The sequence below is a fragment of the Dendronephthya gigantea genome, unplaced genomic scaffold (assembly GCF_004324835.1).
Source record: "Dendronephthya gigantea isolate DGI-Jeju-01 unplaced genomic scaffold, DenGig_1.0 000059F, whole genome shotgun sequence".
Classification (NCBI taxonomy): domain Eukaryota; kingdom Metazoa; phylum Cnidaria; class Anthozoa; order Malacalcyonacea; family Nephtheidae; genus Dendronephthya; species Dendronephthya gigantea.
The window spans coordinates 727,366-751,809 of record NW_021163069.1 but is presented as its reverse complement, the minus strand read 5'-3'; the positions used below and the strand labels follow the sequence as shown (position 1 = coordinate 751,809).

General features: G+C 36.7%; 4 protein-coding genes across 4 annotated transcripts; 1 reads left to right on the top strand and 3 right to left on the bottom strand.

Moving 5' to 3' along the window:
• Positions 1 to 141: 141 nt before the first annotated feature.
• On the bottom strand, positions 142 to 22,738 carry LOC114530113 (histidine N-acetyltransferase-like). The gene is made up of 2 exons (XM_028551703.1): positions 22,509 to 22,738; positions 142 to 1,950 (listed from the first exon to the last, which is right to left on the bottom strand). Exons 1-2 carry the CDS (start codon positions 22,573 to 22,575, stop codon positions 1,070 to 1,072), a joined length of 948 nt encoding a protein of 315 aa, XP_028407504.1. The 5' UTR covers positions 22,576 to 22,738; the 3' UTR covers positions 142 to 1,069.
• Positions 6,445 to 7,532, bottom strand: LOC114530112 (histidine N-acetyltransferase-like). Its single transcript, XM_028551702.1, has one exon. It carries the CDS (start codon positions 7,515 to 7,517, stop codon positions 6,564 to 6,566), a length of 954 nt encoding a protein of 317 aa, XP_028407503.1. The 5' UTR covers positions 7,518 to 7,532; the 3' UTR covers positions 6,445 to 6,563.
• Positions 14,444 to 15,679, bottom strand: LOC114530116 (histidine N-acetyltransferase-like). The gene has a single exon (XM_028551705.1). The coding sequence runs from the start codon at positions 15,640 to 15,642 to the stop codon at positions 14,695 to 14,697; it is 948 nt and encodes a 315-aa protein (XP_028407506.1). The 5' UTR covers positions 15,643 to 15,679; the 3' UTR covers positions 14,444 to 14,694.
• LOC114530111 (kelch domain-containing protein 8B-like) lies at positions 16,936 to 20,943 on the top strand. Its single transcript, XM_028551701.1, has 2 exons — positions 16,936 to 17,079; positions 19,083 to 20,943. Exon 2 carries the CDS (start codon positions 19,086 to 19,088, stop codon positions 20,700 to 20,702), a length of 1,617 nt encoding a protein of 538 aa, XP_028407502.1. The 5' UTR covers positions 16,936 to 17,079; positions 19,083 to 19,085; the 3' UTR covers positions 20,703 to 20,943.
• Positions 22,739 to 24,444: the final 1,706 nt, after the last annotated feature.

Genomic DNA, 24,444 nt, shown 5'->3' with positions numbered 1-24,444 from the left:
TTGGTCTTGTGAAATGGATTTGTAATAAATAAGATTTAAATAAATACGAAAATCAGTTAGAAACCCAACTGTTTGTATTGGAAAAATACAACGAATAGCGTTTGTGACTGATTTGGATATTTATCAATCTTATTTGTACAGGGTGTGCATGTGACCTAATTCATGAAATTTGGTTATCAATTTTACAACATAAATTTCAAATCATTGAAAAGTTACAAAACAATGGCAGCCACCAGGGCACATTGCCTAGCAATCATACATTCAATCATACAATACTACAGCAATCATACGTTCATTTATATTATATATTCATTTTAATCCAGCTTAAATGGACTTTGCTCTTTTGTATATATAATTGTTTTATCCTGGCAAACCGGACTAATTAAATAGCTTAGAATAGCCAAAATGTTAGAAAAAAAACGAATGCATGCTATTTTGGAGAGTGAAGTGATTGCAATTTATTGTAGCAATAAACATCTGCTATTTATTTAAAAAATGGTATTTTAGAAGTTATCCAAATTGGCTAGGCTAGTAGGGTAGCTATGCTCTCTAGGATGTGACTGTAAAAATTAAAAATCTATTTCTGCCTCTCCTATAATCCATTATGTAATTTAATGGCACTATTCGACTACTAAGAGTGTGATGCCTTGCCATAATTATACTTAATTGCAGGATATTAATTGCAGATTATTTTGGTCTTGGTACTTAATGATGATATGTTGTTTTAAAACATATTAGTAGGTGAAATACTATATGTTAAAGTTATCCAGATAACCTTGTTCTGACAGAATACTAGCAAATGTTGTAGGTATGTGTGTTCAGAGACATCTATCTGTGGACAGAGAAAAATTGAGATTATCTCAATACATAACTCAGATAGAAGACTGGGGATGAGTTAATGCAAATATCAAAAGTAAGGTACTTCCACAAGGCAGTAAATAGACATTAGAGGTGCTCATGTCACACAGTCAATCTACGTAATATTAGGTTAGATTTTCCTACATGTTTCATATATTGCATTGCAATTTATTGTTTGACAGTCCCATGACGCAAGCACCTCTAAGGTCTATTATACCAGGGATTTTTCATAGAAATAAAGATTATGATATGCTTTCAATTGATTGCTTGAAGTCGTCAAAGACAGATCTTTAAATAAGATATCAGTTGTGCATTCAGCCAGTGATTTATCGATAATGGAAGCGAAAATAATTGTTTCTCCAGGGTGTTGCAAAATTGCATGTTGCAACTGCTTGACAAGATGGATTTTAAGCAACTCTTTGTCCAGAGTATAACAGATGCTATTTAATCGAGGGTGTTTAGCAACTGAATACCACCGAGAGTGACTTAATGACTCAACAGATTCACCAGAATAAGATGCAAGCATTGTATCACCATCCTTGAATAAGCCAATTGTGATGTTGGACACAAGAGCCTTGAATGGTTCTCTTATACCGATGTATTTTCCTTTCAACAAAATTTTGCGAAGTGTATCTTGAGTTAGGATGCGCTCCAGATCAGTTTTGTTCAATTGTTTTAAATTAGTAGTCTGGTCAATAGAGTAGCTTGTGAGACGAGAGCGCAGCTCGGATGTATTACCCTTCACAAGGCACACAAAAGCTGCAGCTTCGTGAAATTGAACGTCATCTGATTTCTCTTGTATGGCCAGACGTGCATTGCTCCTTGTCACGTATCTCTCAAATTTAACTTGTGGAAAATTCGCTTTCACATAATTGCGACACTCTTGAATCAGTCGTTTACCAATTCCCTGGCAACGATATTTACAATTTACACGCAAAGAATGAGCTATAGCTGTTTCGCCTTCATCAATAACATGCATGACTTGTAAGCCGACAGCTTTGTCATCCATCACTGCGATCAAAATTCTTCGGTTTGGGTCGTTCAAATAGTTCCGAAACTCGCTAGCAAAATAGTCATGGCCATCATATATACCTTCTGACATTTCTAAAACGGCTGGTAAGTCGGCTTCGTTAGCAAGACGGATAACAACGTTGGCCATTTTGGTTGGGCAGAACTACCACCGCTGACCTCTAGTTAGCTGCCCCCTGAGTATTTAAAGGCCGACACAGACCGGACGCGAAGCGGCAACGCGGCGCGAATTTTCAGTTTTCAGAAGCACATAAATTAAATTCTGGGATCAAAATTTGGAATCTATGGACGCTAGACCAATCAAAATTTATTATTTTAATGCAATCTACAAGAAAATTTTGATAAGTTAAAATTTATTTGCTTTTGAAAAATGTAAAACGTTGAAATTTGCGCCTAATATCTGTCTAGTAGCCAACCAATGAAATTGCAGAATACCTCATATCTGGCGCTTGTGTATAAAATAATATCGAATACATGTATGCTATTTACCTGAATGGAGGTCCGTATAGGGGTGAAGGCATCCTCGTCCCCAGGGCTTAAACCCGGACAGAAAAATTCGCCTTGACAATGCTTTTTCGTTTGTTTATTTCATTTTTATGTGTAGTCATAGTCCCTTAAAGATTAAGTTATTGTCATTCGGGATTTTAAAGCGCTCGAAGAATCGAAATAGGTCTACTACCACCCTTTACAAACTCATCCCGGGCTGAAATTTCAGTCCTGGTCCTAAAATAACTCTGACGTGTCATAACACAGCCCGGACAGAAACTTTCCTGCATGTAATTGAAAAATACTTTGGGCCCGGTTTGCCAGGCTGAAACTCAGCCCGGGCTGAAAAGACACCATGTAATCAGCCCCTAAGGCGAATAACAAAACTTTAAAAAAAATTACAATGGCAGAAAGACTGCAGAACAAAATGTTAACAACTTGTGCTAGAGTTATAAAGTTCATAAAATTAATAGCAAAACTCGAGTGGCATCCATAAGAATTTGAGAGCATACAATAATAGGGTTCCAAAATCGAGTCGTCTCCTTCGTCGAACGCGATTAACAGAAGTGTTTCGCACGAACGATCACGATCTATACCAAAGTCAAGTTAACAAATATATAAGTTTTAAAATTGTGTCACACACTAAAGTTTTCAAACTGATCATTCAAAAGAGTTTCTTTTCAATTGTTCCTTATATAATTCAGCCTATATAATATAGTGGAAAACCGCCTTTTATGCCTGGTTTCCATTGTTGGAACAAATTGCTCAAATACAAAATAATGAACTCTCTTTATCGGCCCTTCAGAACTTGTTATCAAAGTGAAGACATGAGCATGACATACAGGACATGAACATGGCGTGATGCGTCTGTATTTGGACACGCCACGCCATGCATTTATTTGTTATTTTCACGTCGTCTTTGGACTCCTTGACGGTCATGTCCTCCTGCTAAATCTCGCTATTATCTCATTTTAAAGGCGAGGAAACGAATTTTGAGCACCACTTTCTCATTCCGCGCCATTTGAACGAAACCAAGAGCTTGATGATCTTTATTGAAAAACGGTAAGTGTGATTTAAAAATTAAACGTTATTCAAGTGATTACATGCAGGAGCTTCTTTCTAGAGATGTACTTTAGAAAGTGTAGATCTGTCCTCATAACTAATACAAATGCGACGTTTTAAGAGGGAGTTTGCCCGCTTATTTACAAAAATATGTGCGCAAACAACAGCACATAGGCTGGCTTGGAACGATACGTTATTGGTTTTATTTGTTTTCTCGCGTATTCAAAATATTAAATTTTATTTTCTATATGCGAGGTAGTAGGATCTTTACAGTGGGTTAAGTAATGTTCATTAATATTCTTTTCTCGGTCTTCCTTCGCTTCAAATCTTCGTTGCTTTCTATCCTTTCGGATTCGCGTTGTTTCCTGTCCTGTCTTAATTTGTCGTTGGTTCAGTAATGTTGAGCTTCTCTAACGTTTCACATGCTTTTTACTCCGCTAGTCCACTGAAGGTTCGGGTCGACTTCGTTGTCCCACTTCGTTGGTCCACTGAAGGTTCGGGTGTTGTGCACGCCCTTTTATAGTAACGGTTAAGAAAACTTGCACACGTCATCAACCAGAGTGGGCTGATCCTTATCCAACCAATAAGCGTTGTAAGTTAGAAATGTGGGTTGGTCTTGGTCTTGGAAGCTCGCTCCAGCTCTCATTTCTTGTTTGTTTAAAGCGTTGTCTCACTAGTCGAGTTGGTCTTCTGCTCAATCGATCGATACTTAAAAAATTAATGTTCACAACTTAAACCAGTTATCATCAGCAGCTAGTAAAATTTACGAATAATACCTCAACAATATCTTTCAACTTAAACTATTTTCACTCTTATTTTACCGAATTGAACTTTTGATGACGTAATCTGTTACATGCTTGACCGCGCAATATTTTGAACACAATTGATTGACATAATAAGCGCTTGCATTACCTACAGCACGCACATTTTTTTTAAAAAAATGCGACAATTAAGATAAGTGACGACTTAAAACTGTTTATCCAGGTATTAATCCAAGCATATGTCATACATGAAAGGAAAAAGCGATTAATGATTGCTAATGGCCTAAAATTATATTTACTCAGACGTCTTGTGGCAAAAATCATTCACTAAACCCTCGGTTAAGCTAACCGGATTTTGAATAACAGAGCGCTTTTCCCACAAACATAAAATGGAAACAAAACAATACTTGCGGATCAAATAGAACTAAGAATTTTTTGTACAAAGGAATTGGTAATATTCTAGGGACGTTCATACCTATATACTGTTACGAGCGCGGTCCTATAACCTTTGATAATTCTCACTTTTGGTTCTGTTTCTACTCGCAACAAACACAGTGTGAGTCAATTCAGTATACAGTATTGGAATAAAATATGGAAACATCTTATAAAATATCCATTAATAAGACATTCCGTGATATTTTCTGTGACATGCAAACAAATTTTATTGTAACTCAAGAATTGTAGGTAATATTAGTATAAGAAAAAGACAAACGCTAGACTTCCACACAGTTGAACTTTAATACTTAGTGTGAAGCCCTTTAGCTTTACACAGTTCATTGACACGACTGGGAACACTGTCATAAAGTTTTTGGATAAAGGCAACAGGAATAGTTCTCCAGATGTCCTGCAACACCTCCCACAGCTGCTGCAAGTTTGCAGGAGCTCTCTTCACTTTCTCCTGCTCCATGTACGTCCACACTTGCTCAATGATGTTCATATCTGGACTCTGGGCCGGCCAGTCTAGGACAGTCAAACTGCCATCTCGTGTCTTGTTTTCCAGGTATCGTTTGACTACCCTTGCTGTATGCTTGGGATCGTTATCTTGCTGAAAAACGAAGCTGTTGCCAATAAGAGCCCGATTGTGGTAGTTTGTTAACCTAATTTATTAGCTAAATTTTGTTATAATTCAAACCTAACTTTAGTGTTTCCATATTTTATTCCAATACTGTATTTATATAACTATTCATTCCTTAACTTTCGAAGTGAACAAGTGCATGTAAAAACGATAATGCCCAAACAAAGAGTGCTTTAATGCTTTTAATATTCATTTTGAGTAAACTCGTAAAGACTTTATATCATTTCAAAACTTGAATAAACAACACATGCTTATCTTTAAATACTATAAAACACCCCAAGCGGTTGCCCGTTTAGTATTTTTCGGTGTTGATTCATCTATAATTACATTAATTTCCTCTTCGTTCTCTTCGCTCATTTCGGCAAATTTTTTGTTTGTTGCTGCCATTTTGATAGTGCGATAAATCCTATAACGGCACTGCCGTGGCGTTGTTTAAGAATTAAAAAACGAGTCGCGTGCCTTTATGGTGTAATAATGCACGATGGGGGAATGTTGGGAGAATACGAGAGAAGCTTGTAAAACACGAGGCGTAGCCGAGTGTTTTACAAGCTTCTCGAGTATTCTTCCAACATTTCCCCGAGTGCATTATTACACCATAAAGGCACGCGACGAGCTTTTTTAATTCTTTTATAATATAAGAAGAAATTATAGGGCAACAACAAAATATATTTATTTGATCAATAATGAAATTCTCCTTACATGTTATTTAAGATATTGCTTAGCAACAAAAACTTCAAAAGCCAGAAGCGTGCATTATGGCCTCACAATGCACATGCGGTAGCCAATCAAATTGCTCGTTATATCATACTTATATTATAATGTTATATAACATTCACTCACGTGGTACAAATCGACCAATCAGAACGTAAGTTTACAAAAAACGAATATTAAATGAATATATTTTATAAATTGTTATAAGGTGATATAGTGATTATACTTAAAAATACGTTCCAATATAACCAGGGAGCTGCGTACGTGGCAGCGTCTTCAAACAACTTAGGATCAAATTTGGTATAACAACTGCCTAAAATAAACAAACTGGCACTTATTGACGTTTCGACCTGACGACCTTCGCCATAATAACTCTCCTGACGAAAGCCCTCAGGTTGAAACGTCGAGAAGAGTTTTGTTTGTTTTAGGCAGTTGTTATACCACATTTGATGGTATCTTAAAAATACGTATGTGATTTGGGATTATAAATAATCGTATAAATGGTCCTATTGTCACTGATATAGCCCGACCAAATTCAGCATAAGTTTGTTTGAAATATTACCCGGTTAATAATGTTTATATTATACAAAGGATTTTTCATAAAAATAAAGATTATGATATGCTTTCGCGCCATCGCGTAATGTCTTCAAAGACAGATCTTTGGACAGAAAATCATTTGTGCTTTCAACCAGCGATGTATCGATCATGGGAGCAAAAATAAATGTTTCTCCAAGGTGTTGTGTAATTGAATATTCCAACTGCTTAACGAGATGAAACTTAAGCAACTCTTTGTCCAGAGTGTAGCACACAATATTTAATCGAGGGCGTTCAGCGACTGGATACCACCGAGAATGACTTAATGATAAGAGGGATTCACCAGAGTAAGAAACAAACATGGCATCATCGTCCTCGAATAATCCGTTCGTGATGTTAGACGCAAGAGCTTTGAATGGTTGTCGTACACCGATATATTTTCCTTTAAACAAAATTTTGCGAAGCTGATCTTGACTGTGGTTTAAGATGCGTTCCAGCTCAGTTTTGTTCAACTGTTTTAAATCTGTAGTCTGGTGAGTTGAATAGCTTGCGAGACGAGAGTTGAGCTCGGATGCATTACTCTTCACAAGGCGCGCAAAAGCTACAGCTTCATGAAATTTAACATCATCTGATTTCTTCTGTATAGCCAGACGTGCAGCGTTGCCTGTGAGATATCGCTCAAATTTAACTTGAGGAAAATTATCTTTCACATAATTGCGACATTCCTGGATCAGCTGTCTCCCTATTCCCTGGCAACGATGTTGGAAATGTACACGCAAAGAATGACCAATGACCGTTTCGCCTTCATCGACAATATGCATGACTCGTAAGCCAACAGTTTTGCCATCCATCTCTGCGATCAAAATTTTTCGGTTCGGGTTATTCAGAAATTTCAGAAACTCGCTAACAAAATAGTCATGGCCCCCATATATATCTTCCGACATTTCTAAAACGGCTGGTAAATCGGCTTCGTTAGCAAGACGGAAAACAACGTTGGGCATTTTGGTTAAAGCGAAATTTACATGCACAATGCTTGGGGGTGTTGTTTAATATGACATGTATCCGCAAATGAATACAGTGTTGCCAGATGAAATTTCGAAATAGTCATGTTCGCTTACGTCAAAAGTTCACAAGAATGACAAAAAGTTCATATATCTAAATTTTAAGATCGGAAAGTATCGGAAAATGTCGGAATATCGCCGGAAATTTTTGGAAATTATCGAGATTGGTCTACTGGATTGATACAATTTGGTCCCCACAGACTAGGAATATATATGCATGTGTGGGCGACAATGGGCGACATATGTATGCGCAAAGTACCTCAGTGTGCGCTGGGCCGCTGGTATGTCGCCTTTGTTACCAAAGCGAAAAACAACGCTAACAAAATGTGTAATCTAAACCTCTGTTGCTGAACTTACCTACGCTTCCACAGCGCACCATACGAATTCTTTTTATACTACATTAAAATGTCCTTATAAATACCACGACAAGGTAGCCTGCTCACAGGCTTGTTTCCACCCTAAAATCTCGGACCAATTCTTTTTTCTCTAATTTCAATGTTAAACGCTTTTTTTTTCTGTTTCGAGTGTTAAACGCAACATGTGCTCCATATCGCATCCTAGAAACCTGATGGGCTTAGCAGCTTGTTCATGTAATATTTTGCACTTGAATTTTGTATGAATGAACATGCAGTGAAAAGCGATATATAATAAAGAATCTTCCGAACATTTCTCGGCTATTCTTCAGATTTTACTAAAATTTCTTCGATTTCTCTTTTTTTCTTTAAACTCTTCGGTTTGGCTGACTTAAGAGGTTCAAAAACTCGCTAACAAAATAGTCATGGCCATGATTTATACCTTACGACATTTCTAAAACGGCTGCTAAGTCGGCTTCGTCAGCAAGACGGATAACGACGTTGGCCATTTTTGTTCTCTAAATTTCATCGTTGGGTTTACTGAATTACCTACGCTGATTTCGAAGTGTCGTATTTCACATCGAATACATATCCACATCGTTACCAAAGCGAAAAACGACGCAAACAAAATGTGTAATCTAAACCTCTGCTGCTGAACTTACCTATGCTTCCACAGCGCACCATATACAAAGTCCTTTTATTCCGATTTAAAATGTCCTTATAAATACCTGAGCACAAGGACGACAAGATAGCCTGCTCACAGGCTTGTTTCCACCTTAATATCTCGGAACAATTTTTTTGTATCTAATTTCAATGGCTTCAAGTGTTAAATGCAACATGTGCTTCATATCGCATCCTAGAAACCTGATGTGCTTAGCAGCTTGTTCAAGTAACATTTTGCACTTAAATTTTGCACGGAGACAATGTGGCAATGAACATGCAGTGAAAAGCAATATAATAAAGAATCTTCCAAACATTTCTCAGTTATTCTTCAGATTTTACTAAAATTTCTTCGATTTCTCTTTTTTTCTTGAAATCCAAATTCTTCGGTTTGCCTGACTTAAAAAGTTCAAAAACTCGCTAACAAAATAGTCATAGCCATGATTTATACCTTCCGACATTTCTAAAACGGCTGGTAAGTAGGCTTCGTTAGCGAGATGGATAACGACGTTGGCCATTTTTGTTATCTAAATTTCGTCGTTGGGTTTACTGAATTACCTACGCTGATTTCGAAGTGTCGTATTTCACATCGAATACATATCCACATCGTTACCAAAGCGAAAAACGACGCTACCAAAATGTGTAATCTAAACTTCTGCTGCTGAACTTACCTATGCTTCCACAACGCACCATACAAATTCCGGCCTTTTATTCTGCATTAAAATGTCCTTATAAATACCTGAGCACAAGGACGACAAGGTAGCCTGCTCACAGGCTTGTGTCCACCTTAAAATATTGGACCAATTTTTTTGTGTCTAATTTCAATGGCATCAAGTGTTAAACACAACATGTGCTTCATATCGCATCCTAGAAACCTGATGTGCTTAGCAGCTTGTTCAAGTAATATTTTGCACATAAATTTTGCATGAATGAACATGCAGTGAAAAGCAATATATAATAAAGAATCTTCCGAACATTTCCAAGCTTTTCTTCAGATTTTACTAAAATTTCTTCAATTTCTCTTTTTCTTTTGGAAACCAAATTCTTCGGTTAAGCTCACTCAAAAAGTCCAGAAACTGGCTAACAAAAAAGTCATGGCAATGATTTATACCTTCCAACATTTCTAAAACGGCTGGTAAGTCGGCTTCGTTAGCGAGATGGGTAACGACGTTGGCCATTTTTGTTATCTAAATTTCGTCGTTGGGTTTACTGAATTACCTACGCTGATTTCGAAGTATCGTATTTAACATCGAATACATATCAACAGGGCATACTTCGAAATCCGGACTCGGACTGAAAGAAAACCCGGACTCGTACCCGGACTCGAGATCAGAAAACCCGGACTCAAAATTTAAATACGTGGATTCTAAACTGGATTCAAAATTATCCAATTATCCGATTCGGAATTATTTAAGGGAAATTTAGATGAATAGATCTTTTTCAGAATTAGTATATTTTATTCAGAATTTTTGACTGGGCGCTACGGACAGTTATAGTGTTTTCCCATGTTAGCTTTGGTCATGCATGAAAACAAGGCTTTGATATAAGTGCAACAAGCATATGGATTACAAAAGATGTGCATGATATTGATGATAAACAAGAGTTGGGGTATTTGCCGAGTGTCTAGTGTCAAGGGTAAAAAGTCGAGGATGGCGAAAAATGTCGAGTGTAGAAGTCGGAGGTAAGAAAAAAATGTTAAGGATTAAATTGGGAGAGAGAGTAAGAGAAAATGTCGGGGATGAAAATCGAACGATTTCTGTATGTTTGTACACTATGTTACAACTGCACATTAAAGATGACCCTTTGAAAACACCTTGCCATGCGCATCAAATTTCTTCTACTTAATATTTCCTTTGATTGTTATTATATGACATTATCCTGCTCCCACGCTATGTCAAAATATGCTATACGGTTGCAGGAATGACTTTGCGCACAAATATCTCCACCGTTCAACTTGATCGTAAAGGCAGATTTCCACTTACAGCGAAATCGTTCGCCAGCGAAATATTTGCATATTTTCTTTTGAATTTTAACAGCATAAATAAATTAGTTCGACTTGACTGTTCTCAATTCAAAAGAAAATATGCAAATATTTCGCTAGCGAATGATTTCGCTGTAAGTGGAAATCCGCCTTAAGCCATATATATGGATAGGACAGGTAGATAGATGATAATAGATAATACTGATATTACTGATAGGTGATAGATAATTGGATCATTTTGAATCCAGTTTAGATTTTCAATTTTGAGTCCGGGTTTTCTGATCTCGAGTCCGGGTTTTCTTCATGTCCGAATCCGAGTTCGGTCCGGATTTCCGTGAATGCCACATCGAAAGCAGTGCCAAAATACGTAATTGATTTCATTTACCCTCACCTATTTGCCGGGGATTAGTGTCCGAAATAAACACTATCACCACGATCTGGAAATATGTAAAGTGCAGCGATACCTGCCGTAGAACCGACCGTTGAAACTTGTTCTCAAAGATTGCTAGCTTTATTGATTTGAGATTTGTATGAATTGCCACTTGCATTTAAGACCCTTTAGAAATATTACACTAACATACTAGAGATTTACTCTCCTTGACAACTAGAAGAAATAAAAAACATATCCTAATCAATATCGTCTCCAATCGCATGCTTTTTAAATAAATGAATGTTTTAGTCACTTGTAGCCTGCTCGATGCTCTCCAACATGAACAGCGGATCGCTCTCATCGCGGCAAATTAATGATCATGTATGCATGTTTATATAAAATGGCTTGAGTGTGACGACAAGGATTTTTATATTACTGCATGGATTTTTCAAAGAAGTAAAAATTGTGGTATGCTTTCACTCCATCCCTCGATTTCTTTAAAGACAGATCTTTGAACAAAAATTCAGTTGTGCATTCGACCAGCGATATATCGATCATGGGAGCAAAAGTAAACATTTGTCCAGGGTGTTGTAGAATTGCTTGTTCCAACTGTTTCACGAGATGGATTTTAAGCAAGTCTTTATCCCAGGTATAACAGACAGACATTAAGTGAGGACATGTAAGGGTTTTACACCACCGAGAATTACTTAATGATTCGACTGATTCACCAGAATAAGAGGCAAGCATTGTATCACCATCCTTGAATAATCCATTTGTGATGTTGGACGCAATGGCCTGGAATGGTTCCCTCACGCCAATATATTTTCCTTTGAATAAAATTTTACGAAGCTTATCTTGATTAAGGATGCGCTCCAGCTCAGTTTTGTTCACCAGTTTTAAATCTGTAATCTGATCAGTTGAATAGGTTGCAAGACGAGAGCTCAGCTCGGATACATCACAGTTCACAAGGCACTCAAAAAGTCCAGCTTCATGAAATTGAACATCAGCTGATTTCCTCTGTATGGTCAAACGCTCATCAACATGTGTCACATATCTCTCAAATTTAACTTATGGAAAATTCGCTTTGACATAATTTCGACTTTCTTGGATCAGTCGTCTCCCTATTCCCTGACAACGATATTTATAATGCACTCGCAAGGAATGACCAATGACTGTTTCGCCTTCATCAACAATATGTATGGCTCGTAAGCCGACGACTTTGCCATCCATCTCTGCGGTCAAAACTCTTCGGTTTGGGTCGTTCAAAAAGTTCAAAAACTCACCAAGAAAATAGTCATGGCCCCCATATACGCCCTCTGAAATTTCTATTACGGCTGGTAAGTCGGCTTCGTTAGCAAGACGGATAACAATGTCGACCATTTTGATGAACTATATTTCGTTACTAGAATTGCAAACAGTCGACCTCTGTTTCGCTGACCTGTTATAGAACCTTTTCAAAAAAATGTTTGTACTTTGGTATTTCCTCGCAAAATCAATACACATTCATAAATCAAGCCTCGATTAAGCTACAATACAGGCCAAAACCATCGACTACACTTTTTACGCAAAACATTAATATTTCTGTTTCATCCCCCCTCTCCTCGCGTCCTTAATCAATGTGTAATCTATGCTAAATGCTTGAATGAGTTATGACATATCACTAAACATTGATTTGTGGGGGAAAGGAGGAGAATTTTGAAATAAATCCCGCGACTGCTGAACTGTACAATTAACACAAGTGTCGTCAATGTTTTGACCAGGATTATAGTTAATGCAGCTAATAAGAAAAAGCTGGGAGTAATGCTTGAAATTCTATGCTAGTTTACTATAATAATTTCATTGTTTAGAATATCCCTTTGTTCTTCCCTGTATAAAGTATATAACTAATCATGAAAGAGCAGAACATCTATACGCGGGCTCGAAGTGATTTCGACGAACAAAAAGTCAAAATCGAGATGTAGTGTACGCTAAGGATATAGGGATACTACGTGTAGAACTGCACTGAGATAACTTAACCCACAATTCAAAACCATGGAAATAACTGTGACCACTATATTGCATCATCCGACATTTCTAAGGCCGCTTGTAAAGTCGGTGTCGTTACCAAAGAGAACAACAACGTTAGCTATTGTGGTAATCGACACCTCTACTCTGAGTACTCGTATTGTGGTAATCGACACCTGTACTGCTGAACTAGGTGCCTACAATGCTGTCAATGCCCCATAATTAGTTTGGGTATTTGCCGAGTGTCTAGTGTCAACGGTAAAAAGTCGAGGATGGCGAAAAATGTCGAGTGTAGAAGTCGATCGGAGGTAAAAAAAATGTTCAGGATTAAATTGGGAGAGAGAGTAAGAGAAAATGTCGGGCATGAAAATCGAACGATTTCTGTATGTTTGTACACTATGTTACAACTGCACATAAAAGATGACCCTTTGAAAACACCTTGCCATGCGCATCAAATTTCTTAACAATTTATTGTGTGTAACCGCAGATACGCAATAAATTTCTCTTACGTTAAAAATGAGAAATGGCAAAAAGATCATACATGCTAGTATTGTTTTGAGTGACTCAGATTGTGATAATGACTTGGGCGAGGTAGTTTGCCGTTGGCAATGTGGATAAGGGTGCGTGATTGGCATCCTGGTATTTCACCGCACTAATATGATTATATGCACGACATTATCCTGCTCCCAAACAATGTCAAAATATGCTACAGTTGCAGGAATGACTTTGCGCAAAAATATCTCCACCGTTCAACTTGATCGTAAGCCATATATATAGATAGGACAGGCAGATATATAATAATAGATAATACTGATATTACTGATAGGTGATAGATAATTGGCGACCTCGTTCCCAGCGCCTTTTCGGACTTTACGTGAAAGAAGAGGAAAGGCCCTGGGATCGGCCGTTCAAAATACCCACATTTTGTGGGTATTTTGAATAAGCATAATTTATCATAAAATTTTGCCTAGTATTTTCGAAATGCCGCCGTCACGTGGAACGGATAATATTGTCGCATTAAAGCATATTGGAATTGTATTATTTTGGAATAACTACAAAATATTCTGCCAGTTACACAGAAATTAGGAAAAATTATTCAACCAATCAGAAGACAGAAGTGGCTGGCCGATCCCTTACCCCAACCCAAAATCAAGGTAAAAGACCCTGGGAACGAGGTTGAGATAATTGGATCAATTTGAATCCAGTTTAGAATCCGCGTATTTTTAATTTTGAGTCCAGGTTTTCTGATCACGATTCCGGGTTTTCTTTCAGTCTGAATCCGGTCTGGATTTCGAAGTATGCCGTATCGAAAGCAGTGCCAAAATACGTAATTGATTTCATTTACCCTCACCTATTCGCATGGATTAGTGTCCAAAATAAACACTATAACCACGATCTGGAAATATGTATGTGCGATACCTGCCGTAGGACCGATAGTTGATACATTTTCTCAACGATTGCTAGCTTTAATTTGAGATTTGTACGATTGCTACTCCCCTTTAAGACCCTTCAGAAATATTGCACTAACATACTAGAGATTTACTTTCCTTGACAACTAGAAGAAATAACAAACATTTCCTAATCAATATCGTCTCCAATCGCATGCTTTTTAAATAAATGAATGTTTTAGTCACTTGTAGCCTGCTCGATGCTCTCCACTACGAACAGCGGATCGCTCTCATCGCGGCAAATTAATAATCAAGTACGTTTATATAAAATGGCTTGAGTGTGATGACAAGGATTTTCATATTACTGCATGGATTTTTCAAAGAAGTAATAATTGTCGTATGCTTTCACTCCATCCCTCGATTTCTTCAAGGACAGATTTTTAAACAAAAATTCAGTTGTGCATTCGACCAGCGATATATCGATCATGAGAGCAAAGGTAAACATTTCTCCAGAGTGTTGTTGAATTGCTTGTTCCAACTGTTTCACGAGATGGATTTTAAGCAATTGTTTATCCAGGGTATAACAGACGGACATTAAGTGAGGACATGTAAGGGTTTTACACCACCGAGAATTACTTAATGATTCGACTGATTCACCAGAATAAGAGGCAAGCATTGTATCACCATCCTTGAATAATCCATTTGTGATGTTGGATGCAATGGCGTGAATTGGTTCTCTGATGCCAATATATTTTCCTTTCAATGAAATTTTACGAAGCTTATCTTGATTAAGGATGCGTTCCAGCTCAGTTTTGTTCAACAGTTTTAAATCTGTAATCTGTTCAGTTGAATAGCTTGCAAGACGAGGGCTCAGTTTGGATACATCAGCGTTCACAAGGCACTCAAAAAGTCCAGCTTCATGAAATTGAACATCATCTGATTTCCTCAGTATGGACAGACGTTCGACAGTGTGTGTCGCATATCTCTCAAATTTAACTTGTGGAAATTTCGCTTTGACATAATTGCGACTTTCTTGGACCAATCGTGTCCCTATTCCCTGACAACGCTTTTTATAATGCACTCGCAAGGAATGACCAATGACTGTTTCGCCTTCATCAATAATATGCATGGCTCGTAAGCCGACGACTTTGCCATCCATCTCAGCGATGAAAACTCTTCGGTTTGGGTCATTCAAAAAGTTCAAAAATTCGCCAAGAAAATAGTCATGGCCTCCATATACGTCCTCTGAAACTTCTTTAACGGCTGGTAAGTCGGCTTCGCTAGCAAGACGGATAACAATGTTGGCCATTTTGATCAACTATATTTCGTTACTAAGATTGCGAAACAACCCACGCTGACCTCATATATAACCTTTTGAAAAAAATGTTTGTATTGTATTTCACCTTGGTATTTCCAAGCAAAATCCTAAATACGTGCATATCTATAGATCAAGCAAGCAAGTTACATATGCAGAGGGTAGAAAAAAGCTGGGGGTAATGCTGGAAATTCTATGCTAGTTTACTATAATAATTAATATACCGCTTTATTATTTAGAATATCCTCACATAGTATCTGGGTATACTATCATGATACTCTTCTTCCCTATATGAAGTATATTACTAATCATGAAACAGCGGAACATACATACGCGGGCTCGAAGTGATTTCGACGAACAAAAAGTCAAAATCGAGATGTACGCTAAGGATATAGGGATACTACATGTAGGATTGCACTGAGATAACTTAACCCACACTTCAAAACCCAGAATAACAATTAAAACAACTTTTCAAGTTCTGGAAATTTGCGTTCAAAATGTTGGTCCAAAAAAATCTTAATAAAAAAAATTGGTCCAAAAAATTAGGAACCAACCATGGAAATAATTGTGACACCATATTGCATCATCCGACATTTCTAAGGCCGCTGGTAAAGTCGGTGTCGTTACCAAGGCGAACAACTGTGCTAAACACACTTCAAATAGTACCCTAAGCCTATAGTAACTCTGAAAAGAAAGATCCAAAAAATTAGGAACCAACCATGGAAATAATTGTGACACCATATTGCATCATCCGACATTTCTAAGGACGGAACTAAGGCGAACAACGACGTTAGCTATTGTGGTAATCGACACCTCTACTGCTGAACTAGGTGTCTACAATGCTTTCAGTGGCCCATAATTACTTATTTAAGTTTGCACTAAAATATCCTTAAAGTCGTTGAAATCAGACATTATTTCCTTTGACATTTCCCAGATTACCAAACGTATTTATTTGTGGTATTTACCTTACCTGTATTAAGACGTATTTATTTGTGGTATTTATCCTGAATTAATTTCTCGCCGAACCTATAAGTACTAGTTAAAATACGAGCGCGGATCGCTCGATATGGCAGTATGGGTATTTATAATGGCGAGTTCGTAGCACGAGGTAATTAGTACCCTTTATCACTCGTTAATACTGTCAATAAATTAGTTAATACAAGTGGTGGTATGTTATTCACAATGTCGCACTTGAAATGGTAATTTTGACCTCTTCAACATAAACAGGAAGTTTAAACTTGCTCAGTCATTCCTTATATATATATATATATATATATCACTGGCATTTGTCTGTGAGACATTATCTCTCAGGTATTTCTCGCAAACTGTTGTTCTTTTCTTTGTCAAAATTAAGAACTCTGCTTGGAGTTTTAGCGATGTAATTACACCGCAACCAGACGATTTTTCAGTCTTTCGTGAAAGGACGTCAAGGTAAGTTGGAAACAAATACGTTATAATACACACTATTACGCTAAATGTCAGTTGTATATTATCGTAAGTGTTAATACAGTGGCTTTAAAAGGAAAGATATTGGAATGATCAAATGGTTGACTATAATCTACATGATAATGTTTTTTATTCGCTTGTGTTTGTGAATGGAATGTTATTTAATAGAAACGTTACAGGCTGGTTTTCATTATGCATAAATAGTTCGTTATAACTCGTCGTAATTCGTAATCTTTGTTATGCAAAATCCGACACATGAATACCGAATTACAAAAAAATACGGCAAATTACGACTTGTGAATTACGACGAACTATGTCATATAAAAGCCAGCCTTCAATATTATTTCCTCGCTTGACAAACATGGATTTTAATTATGCAGTAGGGGTCAACTTTAAAAAGCACTGTATATTTATTTACTAAAACCCACAGTCAAATAACACACGTATAACAACGATAAAAATCATGCTTATCGTTCATGCACAGTCAATAAGGCACCCTTCAGAAACCAGCCAAGATTTGGTTGCTATTCCACAGTAGCATATTACGTGGTAGTCAAACATGTAGCTCTAGACAGACATATTTAGGGGTCAAACTTGTTTATATCAATGACCTTGTGCCCAGTTGAACATTTGGTATTTTAATATTTATGCCACTGTCAAAACAGACAACCTGCAGACGAGAAATGCTTTTTCTATCGTCTTATATTGTCTTTAGGGGTACTTTCTACTTTTTTCAGCTATTTTAAAATTATCGAAAATATCCGGACATTGAAAATATACATGATTTTTATTTTTCAGCTATTTTAAAATTATTGAAAATATCCAGACATTAAAAATATACATGATTTTAATTTTTTCTGACAATACAAGTCTTTTCGTGCGTCACTCTTACGTGCATTTGCTTTTTATGACGTCAACGGATGACACAGAATAATCAAATAGCGCGTTATAGAAGGACCTGGGGACTATAGCCCATGATTACTCATAATATTTCATTACTCACATGATTACTCGCATGCATTAATATATATATATACTCATATTATATTAAACTTGACTAGTTCAAGGCAATACTCGAATTTTGAATACGTGTAACAACGATAAAAATCATGCTTATGGTTCCTGCACAGTCAATAAGGCGCTCTTCAGAAACCAGCCAAGATTTGGTTGCTATTCCACAGCAGCATATTACGTGGTAGTCAAACATCTAGCTCTAGACAGACATTGTTCATATTTAGGGGTCAAACTTGTTTATATCAATGACCTTGTGCCCAGTTGAACATTTGGTATTATAATATTTATGCCACTGTCAAAACAGACAACCTGCAGACGAGAAATGCTTTTTCTATCGTCTTATATCGTCTTTAGGGGTACTTTCTACATTTTTCTGCTGTTTTGAAATTGTCGAAAATTCCGGACATTGAAAATATACATGATTTTTATTTTCCTGACAATACAAGTCTTCTCGTGCGTCACTCTTAAGTGCCTTTGTTTTTATGACGCCAATAAATAACACAGAATAATCAAATAGCGCGTGATAGAAGGACCTGGGAACTATAGCCCTGATTACTCATATTATTTTATTGCTCACATGAATACAGATATTGATTTTATTACTCACATGATAACACATATTATTTTATTACTCACATGATTACACATATTATTATATACTCACATTATATTATTAACTGGACTAGTTCAAGGCAAGACTCGAATTTTGAGTACAAAATTCCTCACTGTAATTTAAGTTCAGTGGCGGATCTAGTGGTGTGCAGAATAAGTTACACAGCCTAATTTTAAATTCAAAACACCTTAATAAAAATGCTATTGGTTATAGATTTATTTATTTAAAAGAAAATAATTACATTAAAATCCACCAATGCGATTCCGAATTTCAGCTGTAGTAATTCATTCTGCACACCCCTAGCCTAGATCCGCCACTGTTTGAGTTAACCTTAAGTTAATATATCCTTTTGTCCAAATAGAAAATGGCGTCTTACACTACTGGTTATGATGACGAACTATTTCAGCACCCTGTCGGCCCTAGTCTTCACTGCTGTATTTGTACCAGTGTCATCAAAGACCCGGTCATGTGTCGCCATAATGAGCATATATTTTGTCGTAGTTGTATCACCAGGCATCTCATAAATTCTCAGACTTGCCCGACATGTATGGAATCACTCACTGTCGACACTCTGAAAGTGCCTCGTACCATAGCAAACTTGCTTTCGGAACTGAAGATCCGTTGCGAATTCTTCAACCGTGGTTGCGAAAAGTTTGTTGAGTTGGGAGATCTTGAAAAGCATGTTGCAGACTGCGGATTTGCCCCAGCAGTCTGCTCGAATGAAGGTTGTGGGCAGGAAGTCGACCGGCAAGATTTGTTTCATCATGAAACCGTTCTGTGTAAGGTACGCAGAGATAAATGCCATAGTTGTAATGCTTTAAGACGAGAGATGGATATTCTTAAAGTTGACTTTGGGAACGTGAATGCTGTTGTGGAAAATGTCGGGGCCAACGTTGAACTGCTTCAGAGACAAGTGGACAGGCTGGAAGAAAGAAATCGTCTGCTGGAAGCGGATAATGTTGAAATGAAGAAGTTTATAAATGCCAAAAACACGAAGCAACCGGAAAGAATGTCAGCAACGACATCGACACAGGTTCAGCATGAACAAAAGGAAAAAGAAATAGCAGAAATTGTTGGAAAGGACAGAGAGACGATGGTTGTTGTTGCTGGGGGCTCAAGTGGAAGATGTCTAAATTCAGTGGAAATGTTCAGTCTAACAACAACAACCTGGACATTACTTGACACGATGAAATCAGGCCGTCAATCACCATCTTCCGTTATTTACAACAATCAGCTTCTTGTCACAGGCGGTTATACTGGTCTTGGTTGGTCCGAGTCCATGGAGAAATTATCATTGATTGATTTTCTGGTTGATCAATCCACAAATTGGGAAGATTTTTCTGCTGAGTTACCTAGACGGTTAGCAGAACACTGCACCGTAGTTGTTAACGGAAAGTTGATAGTGATTGGAGGTTATGACGGTGATCTACATTCATGTTCTGATAACATCACTGAGATTTTTCTTTCTCGACCTCATACCAAAAAGGTGTTGACCATCATGCCACAGGGCAGATGTTACCATGGTGTTGCCATCTTTGGTAATAAGATCTTTATTTTCGGTGGTAGGGAAAATTTGATGAACATGGTAGCACTGAGAAGTGTTGTTATGTATGACATCACCAAGAATAAATGTCAGGAATTGGCCCCCCTACCCTACCCCGTGAGTGAAATGGCAACTGTCAAGTGGGATGAAGACAACGTCATTCTAATGGGTGGTGTTGACAGCCACGGCAAAGTATTAAGCACCGTTTTGATGTACAACATCACGACCCAGAAGAGTTACATGTTACCTGACATGAAGTATAAGAGAAGGGGATGTGTGGCTGCAGTTGTCAAAGACGCTGTGATTGTAATGGCAGGTCGAAATTGGAGAGGAAATGACATGAAGTCAGTGGAAAGATTTACACGTGATAAAAACAGCTGGGAAAAACTTCCAGATATGCATGAAGCAAGATATGGAGCCACTGCAGTGGTCTGGTAATCATACAGTGTAAATATACAATTTACTCTGACTTTAAAAAAATGTCTTCGCCGGACAGTCCCAGACCAGACAATTGACCATGTTATTCATCTGAAATTTATAGACATGTCCTTAACATATCTCAATGAAGAAATTGATATTATAATTATCTAGTGATACCAAAAGAGTTGTTCGTTGTTACTCGTAAGTTTTATGTCATAGAACTGTCACAAATTAAATTACATAACACTGTTGTGATTCTTTTAGTTGTCTTATTCTTCTGTGAATAAATCTTTATAAAATTTCAGTATGGTTATTTTCACTTTTTTTTCCGGGTATTTATATTTTTGATTTGCGAATGCGGTTTTTGTCTTGGTTTATTGGTCGAATAATCAAGCAATAATCGCAATAGGTTACACGACATAAATAATTCGTAATACAGTAAAACAAAAATGTTAATTCAAAAATTTTTTGCTTGCCCTTATTGCAGACAAAAACATATTTTCCAAATCCGTACCCAAAGTTATAATTTGCGAAGTTTTTGCAGTTTAAAGAACTAGTGTCGGAAACTGAAATAAATCTGCTTTTATTACCACAGGTAGCCCGCTATTGTGTTGCTTCACATGAAGTATCCTCATAGTTAATTCAACTGCTGACATCTCATCGCTGGCGCCGCCATTTCTTTCAGTGCACTTCATTTTAAATATATACAATTAATGTATGCTCCCGAGGAAAATAATAGTAATTTTTTTCCCAAGAGTCTGGGACTCAAGGGATTTTCCTAAAAATATTGGTGGTATTTACCATACCTGTATCAATTATCCAGTGTTATCCTCCGAGAATCCTAGCATAATAAAGATCTACTTGGTTTTGCTCCCAAACAAATTTATGATTAAGTACGTTTGAATTTTGAAATGACCCGCTTGGGGAGACAAGGTTATTTATATTATACAAGAGACTTTTCAAAATAGTAAAGATTATGATATGCTTTGACTCCATCCCTTAAAGTTTTCAAAGACAGTTCTTTGAACAAGAAGTCAGTTGTGCATTCTACCAGCGATGTATCGATCATGGGAAGAAAGAAAAAAGCTTCTCCAGGGTGCTGTTGAATTGCTTGTTCCAACTGCTTGAGAAGATGTATTTTAAGCAACTCTTTGTTCAGCGTATAACAGACGGACCTCAATTTAGGATGTGAATTGGTTTGAACCCACCGAGAATGACTGAATGATTCGACGGATCCACCAGAATAAGAAACAAACATTGCATCACCATCCTTGAATAAGCCATTTGAGATGTTCGACGCGAGTGGCTTGTATGGTTGCCACACACAAATATAATTTCCTTTGAACAAAATTTTGCGAAGCTTGTCCTGATTTAATATGCGCTCCAGCTCCGCTTTGTTCAGTAGTTTTAAATCTATAGTCTGGTCTGTTAAATAGCTTTCCAGACGAGGACTCAGCTCGGATAGATTACTGTTTACAAGGCACAGAAAAAATACAACCTCGTGAATTTGAACGTCGTCTGATTGCTTCTGTATAGCCAGACGTGCATCGTTTCCAGTCAGATATCGCTCAAACTTAACTTGTGGAAAATTGGCTTTGACATAATTGCGACTCTCTTGGACCAGTCGTCTCCCTATTCCCTGACAACGATATTTACAATGCACCCGCAAGGAATGAGCCAAGACTGCTTCGCCTTCATCAATAACATGCATGACTTGTAAGCCGACGGCTTTGCCATCCATCTCAGCGATCAAAATTGTTCGGTTTGGGTCATGCAAAAAGTTCAGAAACTCATAAGGAAATTCATCACGGCCTTCATATATACCTTCTGACATTTCTAAAACGGCTGGTAAGTCGGCTTCGTTAGCAAGACGGATAACAACGTTGGCCATTTTGATTAACTATATTTCGTAACTGGGATTCCTGAATGCTGAACAACCCACGTTGAAATACGATACTTCAGAACTCTTGTATTTCCTAAAGTATTGTATTCCTCCTCGGTATTTGCTCGCAAAATCCCTAAAACCGAAAATCTAATCACTGGTTCATAATTGTGCATTTCTGCATCGCTATCAAAGAGAAAACTATTGAATGACTTTAAAATATTATTTACAGTGTCGTACTTGAAATGGTAATTGAATATTCGAGAATTAATGAAGAATTAAGACCTATTCAACATACATATAAACAGGAAGTTTAAAGGGTTTAAAACTTTTCACGTTTGCTCAGTCATTCCTTATCTCAGAAGCATTTGGCTCTTCTCGCAACCTGTTCTTGTTTTCTTTGTCAAAATTAACAACCTCGCTTAGAGTTGGTTGCTATTCCACAGTAGCAAATTCCATGGTAGTCAAACATCTAGCTCCAGACAGAATTTATTCATATTTAAGGGTCATACTTGCTGTTTATATCAATGACCTTGTGCCTAGTTGAACATTTGGTATTTTAATATTTATGTCGCTGTCAAAATAGACAACCTGCACTCGAGAAATGTTTTTCTATCGTCTTATTCTATCGTCATATTTTCCAAATCCGTACCCAAAGTCATAATTTGCGAAGTTTTTGCAGTTTAAAGAACTAGTGTCTGAAACTGAAATAAATCTGCTTTTATTACCACAGGTAGCCCGCTATTGTGTTGCTTCACATGAAGTATCGTCATACTTAATTCAACTGCTGACATCTCATCGCTGGCGCCGCCATTTCAGTGCATACATAATTAAGAGGAGATATTTTTTCATGTCGCGTAATATATGCTCAAAACCTCAGTTATATCTTCATGCAACAGCACTAAAATTTTCACCATTAAAAATGTTTTGCAAACCTGAAAAGCATCCACAAAGTATGTTTACTGTATAATCTCAAAATATTGTGAAAATGAAAAGATTTCTCGGGATACGCCGAAAAAAACAGGCACTTGAATCGAAGCTTCTTTTGTATTCATTTCAGTTATAATGGCGTTGACATCATTTTTCGGATAGCCGCCGCATTATATTTTGTAATAACTCCTTTGTTTGGTGTTTTGCATTCACCAAATTAAATACAGTTCAAAACTTAGTTCACAACATAATCTAAAGAATAAAGGTAAAATAAATGGATTTTGAGTGGTACGCCGAAAAGATTTTAGGTTTTGAGCGTTTTCCCGCCAAAATACGCGACATAATAAAAAAGTCTCCTCTTAAAGTTAATTATGTATTATGTATATGTTTACATAAGGTTGGCAACTCTCAGTCGTATTTTCACGTTTATGAACAACGTACACAAACTTACACATCAAAATACTCGTACTTAAATATAAAAATATACATAAAAAACTAAATCTATGTGGGAACTGACTTCCCTAAAACATTTCCGAAACATTTTTTTGTTTTAAAAGCCATTTTAAATGTGAGAAATTTGCGAAAATACAAACAATTTTGTTGAATTTTGTGAAAAGCCGTCAGGATATCGATCTGATTACGCTGCCTCACAGCAAATACACAATATGATTGGCTTAGTTTGAATTTTGAAATTTGTTTACGTCAACGGGACGACTAATACATATAATATATATATATATATATATATATATATATATATATATATATATATATATATATATATATATAATTATATATATATATATATATATATATTATATATATATAATATATATATATATATATATATATATATATATATATATATATATATATATATATATATATATATATATATATATATATATATATATATATATATATATATATATATATATATATAATACA